This window comes from Oncorhynchus masou, chromosome 18, assembly GCF_036934945.1.
Source record: "Oncorhynchus masou masou isolate Uvic2021 chromosome 18, UVic_Omas_1.1, whole genome shotgun sequence".
Classification (NCBI taxonomy): Eukaryota; Metazoa; Chordata; class Actinopteri; order Salmoniformes; family Salmonidae; genus Oncorhynchus; species Oncorhynchus masou.
Window position 1 is genome coordinate 23,979,768 of NC_088229.1, and position 7,243 is coordinate 23,987,010.

At 42.5% G+C, this 7,243-nt stretch overlaps 1 protein-coding gene across 1 annotated transcript; it reads right to left on the reverse strand.

Moving 5' to 3' along the window:
* Positions 1-496: 496 nt before the first annotated feature.
* On the reverse strand, positions 497-7,243 carry LOC135504268 (uncharacterized). Its single transcript, XM_064922667.1, has 5 exons — positions 6,505-7,243; positions 3,339-3,805; positions 3,075-3,234; positions 1,935-2,319; positions 497-1,359 (listed from the first exon to the last, which is right to left on the reverse strand). Exons 1-5 carry the CDS (start codon positions 6,781-6,783, stop codon positions 1,355-1,357), a joined length of 1,296 nt encoding a protein of 431 aa, XP_064778739.1. The 5' UTR covers positions 6,784-7,243; the 3' UTR covers positions 497-1,354.

A 7,243-nucleotide genomic window follows, 5' to 3' on the forward strand; every position in this document is an offset into this window, starting at 1 on the left:
GAGAACCATATCAGGCCATACATAGAAACGGACAAACTAGACACACAACATAGAATGCCCACCCAGCTCACGTCCTGACCAACACTAAAACAAGGAAAACACAAAATAACTATGGTCAGAACGTGACAATTACAGGCCTCTCTCATCTTTTTAAGTGGAAGAACTTGCACAATCGGTGGCTGACTAAATACTTTTTTGCCCCACTGTATATATGCTGCTAAGTAGCACTAAGTGGGACCACCGTTCACAGCAGTAAATTAATAGGAATGTAAAAATGTCAACGCAACAGGGGACTCAGATGCAGTACAGGCTACAGAGTTGATTGTACACAGAGAATAAGTGTGTCACTGCCACCACATTCACTCCATGTCCCTGGAATGAAGGCATTTTCGGCAACTGTATAATTACAAGACTGTATCCAACACATTCACTTCAGTTCATATGAAATACTACTCAATCAATCATTAAAAAATATTTAAAAAACATGGAGACAGAGTTCTGTTTAAAAATAACGGAGGAACCAGGGTTTATTTGATTAAAGATGCATCACAGAGATCTGAGATGAGCAGTACTTTGTGAGAGACAGAAGACGAACCCATGCCCATAACAGTGCACTTTGCGTACAGACAAAAGTCAAAAGAAAAGTGAAACAAAAATACAACTACTAGACTAATATAATCTTTAGTGAAGCTGCATGAACATTTGAGAATTCCATAGATATGGCCCTTGCTACCCCCCCATGCTATTCCTGTAGTAAGTGGTTTTGACAGTGTAAACAAATAGGATACAGTAACTTACGTTCAGTAACTTTACTTCCGTATCCCTTATTCCAATCAAAATCCCAAGACACATTTCAGACAATGACAAAAGGAAAGCCCATCTCATGTCAACAAGACAGGCACAATTTGTCTTTGTTTGATTGTGTGTGACAGTGTATGAGTGAATGAGTGTTTTTTCTGTTGGCTTTTCATTTTCTCCCTGTCACATTGAACTCTGACGGCTAGAACTGAGCTTGCAGAAAAAGTGTGACAGATTGGTGTACAGAAAATAATCTATAGAAATACAGCTGTGTTGTTAAAATAGATGAAGGCTTCTTGAGGTTGGTATTGGCAGGTGAGTCCTGAATATTACTAACCATTGCCTGACCAGGTAGCCTTCTCAAACACACATTCATTGAGGTAACAATACTGATTCCAGAGTTGTGTGGATTCTATTGACCAGCCATTTCCCTTGGAGAGACAAACAAAATGTTTATTGCACCTCAACATCAGCAATGCCTTCCAATTTGTCACGATGCAGACTGAATGTGTCCATTATCCTCTGTGAGTGTGGTGGCTGTCATTGCTGCTTACATTCACACTGTAATATAGAATAACATTACAGTTATTAGACAGGTCAATGGCAATGTTCTTCACTAAAGGCCTTAGAGCTGACCAGGCAAATCAGAAAAACATTTCATACACAACCTAGTGAGGAACATTGCTCTACCAATGAGAGAAGATATTGACACCCTAAATGGTCTGTTGTCATACTTTGTAAGTGGAGTCAGTAACACTTCACATTATATGGAGTACAGGTTACATTAATTGCACTTTGCTCCTATACCTGTGTAATATCACTGCAATTAGACTAGTAACAACATTGTATTACCACATTAGTGCTCCTCACTTGAAACAACATTTTCTGTAAGGTCAGGCCAAAAGAGGTCACAGATAAATTGTAAAAGCCTTGAAATAAAGATGAATAACCTGTGCACATAACATCAGCCTGGTGAATGGCTGATGAGGACTTTGAGGTGAAACGTTGCACAATAACAATGCGGGAGCATTCATCGGTGTGCAGGGATCTATCTTTATTTCTTCATTTGTACCCTGCACCTTGCAGTAACTGGAGGTTTGTACTCTAGTTTGAAATAGATTTTAAGACAGACTTACATTCCTCCTCAGTAGAGGCCTCATCTTCTTCCAGTTGTTCCTCCTCTTCCTCCACGGCCTGCTCCTCCTCTTGCTCATCTTCTGCTTCAGAATCCTCTTCTTCCGCCTGCTCTTCTACATTCTCTACTGCCTGCACCTCCTCCACCACCTCCTCTGGTGCTGCCTCTGCCAAGTCCTCCTGCTCCTCCTCTACCCCCTCCTCCTCTGCAGAAACAGTCTGTTCCTCTGTGACAGCCGAATAATCCTGAACAACAGACTTCCCATCTAAGTGAGCCGCCTCCTTCTCTCCCACATCCTCAGCAGGAGCAGCCTGCTCCTTTTCCGCAGAAGCAGCCTCTTCCTCCACCTCCTCTGAGGGCTCATCTGCTTGACCCCCTCCTTCCAGCTGAAACAGACATAATTATAGTTAGTACTTAGGGGAAGTACAGGGCCTATTGTTACTTTGTAATCACATTGATGTCATTTATTTGGCCTACATTACAGTATATGAATGGGAATACAACATTTACCCAGAATTCATCAGAGAATCCACAGCAGGCAATTAGCCTCTACACACTAATGGGTTAGCAGCAATCTCATAAAAGTTCCCCATGGGCACATACTAGGCAAAAATAGTTACAAGAATGTGCATGCTCCTCTGTACAAAATACACCTCTGTACAAATACACGTTAGGAACACTAATGCTTAGATGAGAAACTGTGATGAAAAGGTTTTAAAAGGCATTATAAACTGGGTGGTTCAAGCTCTGAATGTTGATTGGCTGACAGCTGTGGTATATCAGACCGTATACCACAGGTATGACAAAACATTTATTTTTACTGCTCTAATTATGTTGGTAACCAGTTTATAATAGCAATAAGGCACCTCAGGGATTTTGTGGTATATGGCCAATATACCACGGCTAAGGGCTGTATCCAGGCACTCCGCGTTACGTCGTGCTAGGGAACAGCCCTTAGTCGTGGTATATTGGCCATATACCACACCCCCTCGGGCCTTACTGCTTAAATAACCTGTGACCAGTCCTAACATACCACTATATAAGACAATTCATAAATGGAAGTATATTTGAGGGTGACCCAGTCCCCTTCTACCACAATATTCTAAACCGTGGCATGTGTGAGACTTCCTGTAGTCGTTACCCGGGCGACCTGATTCTGCACGACTTCCAGCTGAGCGTGAAGCTCAGAGTGCAAACTGTGAGCCGCTGAGTTCTGCTCCTGCAGACTTTGTTGTACTGTCACCAGCTGCCCCTCTCTGGCCTGCTGGGCACTCTGAGACTGCACTGTCTCAATCAGTTCTCTGAAACACAGGTATGCATACACAGTGAAACCAACCAATACAATGGAAGATACAACAACACCAAACATTTCCAACCTCTTTCCAATTCCCAGTACACTACATACCTGACACTTGTGATCTCCGCTGTACTGGCCTCCAGTTGAGCCTTGTTGGCAGACAGCTGTTCCCTCACCCCCAGGAGGTCTGATGCCTGGCCCTCCATGGTGGCACTCAGGGTGCCCAGCAGCCCTGCCCTCTCGGCCAGGCTCCCTGTCAGGCCCTCCACGCTCTGGGCCAGCTCTGTGCTCAACCCCGCCAGGCCCTCCACCTGCAGCCGGACAGCCTCAAACTCCTCGCTCTTCCCCTTCAGCATGGCCTGCAGCTGAGTCAGCTGCTCCGTGGACACAGTGGCCTGCTGTATCTCAGCCAGCTGGGCGTTCATCTCTGTGTGGAGGGAGAGGACCTGGGCGGGCAGGTCTAAGGTCTTTAGCTGCTCAGCCATGGCCAGGGCCATGACTACTTGCTTCTGAGCCAGCGTGTAAGACTCTTCCAGGGTGTTGAGGCGAAGCTCGAAGTCACTGGTACTGTGCTGCTGCAAGGACATAAAACAAAAATAGTTCAGAGTCAGCGCATAGTGCAGCCAATAGCAAGTAAGTGAGCAATCTTTATCAAGTATTTTACCTCTCATGCTATTCATCCTGACAGAAAACAATCTATTGGTTGAGACAGTTACAGTAAGTGGGTGTAAAGAAATGAGAACAAGATTTAACCAGGTTGACCTGTAGAATAATCCTATGATTTAAGTAGGCCAATATAATTATGTCAGCAGTTAAGTGAATCCACATCCTGGCCCCATCAGTGACGAAGTCCCACTGTGTGAAGGCTAACCTGTGATCTTATAAGTTAAGGATGGTCTCACTTCCTGTGCCGGGGGAATACCACTTTAATGACTCTCCCCACAGTATGAGGACAGAACACTGTGGCTGCTTTCTAGCAATACTGACACTATTCATAGGATACTAGCTCAAGCATTTACATTTTACATATTAGTAATTTAGCAGATGCACGTATCCAGAGCAATTTACAGTTAATGCATTCATCTTAAGATAGACAACCATATATCACAGTCATAGTAAATACATTTTTACTCAATAAAGTAGCCATCATAAAAGTCAGAGTTAGTAAGGGGGAAAAGAGTGAAGTACGAGTGCTAGTTCACCAAAAGCTGCCTCTCAACAATAGGGGTTCACGTTACTCTGCATGCAGAAAGTCTCTGACTCTGGCCCCTCAAGTGTTGCACAATCCCTAGCCTCAAATGGAATTTCCTGAACTGGGGGCAAGCAAACCTTCACTCATGGGTGTAACAGCTACATAGGTTACTCACTTTTTATATTTGCTGTGACCCACAAGGTGAAATTGTGGCATAGTGTGTGTATGGTGAGGTCAATGTGCAAACATGTTAACATGTTAAGGATTTTTATGTGGAAAATCACATGCCTGTATTTCACCCTGCAACCAGGTGTTGACAGCAAACTTTTTGCCTTGTAAAAGAACTTCAACAAACTTGTGAATGCTGGTTTCCTATCTCTCAACAGTGTGTATGAAGTAGCTGTCATATCTGTATGTGGGGCCATGGTTTAATACTACATAATGACTTCTCATTGACGCAGGGTATTTTGGTATGTCTAACACATGTTCCAAAGTAACTTAGAACATGCATTAAGCATGTGCAGATACTAGTGCATATACCTCCTCATCCTCCTCAATTAGTCTACAAATTCCCCTCTGCACTTATTGTTTTGGAAACACTCACCCGGGTGGCCACATCTGAATCGGTATAATCTTTAGAACATGTTTTTATGTATGATAAAAGACCAGCCAGGGAACCAGTGCAATGAAGCTGGAAAACTAATAGGAGTACATGTTACAGGGACTCACCACAAGTAAGGTCAATATCGAGTGTTGTAGCAGGCTATTTTTATCCCCATATAGACAACTGGCTTCTTTATTTGAGCCACTGCACAGTGCACACTGAAATCAGTACCATGACTATGTGAAGCATGGTTTCAAGCAGGGTCAACTGCTGTAAGACTGGAGTCGAATTGGAAGTAGAATGTGTTGATTTCAAAACGCTTATACAGTTAATCTTTTATTGAAATATGTCTATATTCTAGGGACATTCAGTGGCTTATGTTATGTACCCTAACAAACTATTGGTGCAGTCAGTGTTCCCACATTGTAGGTCAAATTTAATCCCCATTAAAAATGGCAACAGCTGCATGATGTGCACCTCAACCTAGTCTCAGAGCATTTCGTCTTATTCTGTACATAAAACTGAGACACTCCATTTAGTATGATGTTACATTTCATATGGTACAGTATGTATTAATTTGTGGATGTCCACCACCATTTTCCTATAATATGTTACGAATTACAATTAGTACCATATGTTATGAATTCGCAAAACGTACATGTTTCGAATTTGCAGAACATATATGTTATGAATTGTTGCTAGGTGGCTAGTTGGCTAACATTAGCTAAGCTAGGGGTAAGGGTTCAAGGTTAGGGTTAAGTTTGGGAGTTAGGGTAAATAGTTAAGGTTAGGAAAAGGGTTAGCTAAAAGGGTTAAGGTTAGAGCTGGGGGAAGGGTTAGCTAACATGCTAGGTCATTGCAAAGTAGCTAAAAACTAAGAAGTAGTTGAAAAGTTGCTAATTAGCTACAATGCTAAAGTTATTCGAACTCACAAGCTTTGGGTTGCTAGACGTTCGTGTTATAAATGTTATACGTACAACCAACCACCCTCTTATATTTTTTTGCCATAAGTAACTATCTGTGTTACGTAACCATTGCAAACTTAACATATCATACTAAATGGTGTGTCTCTGATTTAGGTACAGAATAAAACGATATGCTCTGAGACCATGCTGCGCACCTTGACAGGGGTTAGAAATAGAATAATTAGCGACTCACTTCGGTTCAGTGTCTTGGCAGTATTACATCATTTCAGAACTATCATATCCTATCCTGAAATGTTGCTGAAAACTGCAGGCAGGCTATAGGAAGGCATATATATACCGACTGTTAGAGCTTTCCATAGTACTGAATGCAAAATAAATTAGGACGGTCGGAATAGTATTGCAATGGGTCTAAACACAGAAGGATTTTGATCACAAAAAAACGTTACACAGAATGTTATTTTGACAATTTGCTGACGCATGGAAACTTCAGAGCCTTTGTAATGCGCCTATTATTTTTGCCCATGGTCTTATTACGCATTGTTAACTATTTACCTTTTCATTTGTCTGTCGAATTTCTTCCTGGAAGGACTGAAGCGTCACCATCTTCATCTGCATGCCCATGAAGTTGTCTGCTAAGTAGGTTATACTTTGGTGCTGCTGGAAACAGAACCATGTCCCGGTGGCACCTCCGAGCACAATCATAAGGAATGAAATTAACAATAGCACATTCTGGTTTCCACCTCGCGCCTCCGGTTCTGAAGATTCATGATTCAAATGGTTAAAGTCTTCGTGGTTGTGTTTGTTCTTCTTCCCTCGGTGCTTTGCTGTCATTTTAACACAGTAGCGTAGTAGTTCCAACAGTATAATGGCCAGAGGTGGTGAAGGAGCGGTGGTGGAAAGATGGATGTTTGCTCCGGTGCTGCGGTGACTTCTCCAGACACGTCTTTCTTGTATTAATTAATTGATATTACAACGCGTAAATTGGTCCTCATTCAATACCAGTAAACAAAGTAGCAAAAAGAGATGAAGGGGTGGTTTGGGCTGCAAATAAGAAAATAAAGAAGCGTGTGGTACCCCGTTCCAGAAAGAGAAGAATGCGCGAGAGGCGTTTAGTGCCCGAGAGTGGCTCGTTTCACTGTAACGTGTAATGCTCAGTCTTACCTATTCAGTCCCTCCAGGATTCCACGATTATTGTGTTCAAAGTAGTCGCAAAATGCGAAATGCAGTGACGAGAGAAAAAGTTTGTTGACTTCTGGCTTCATTTAACGATATTATGCTGTACATGTGCGTT

Bases quoted from the DNA above. Each gene is read 5' to 3' on its own strand.
- LOC135504268 (XM_064922667.1), bottom strand. From the start codon at position 6,783: ATGACAGCAAAGCACCGAGGGAAGAAGAACAAACACAACCACGAAGAC. The intron at 3,806-6,504 runs GTAAATAGTTAA...ATGTCCTTGCAG, and splicing joins TTCGACAGACAAATGAAAAG to CAGCACAGTACCAGTGACTT. The intron at 3,235-3,338 runs GTATGTAGTGTA...CCTGTGTTTCAG, and splicing joins GCGGAGATCACAAGTGTCAG to AGAACTGATTGAGACAGTGC.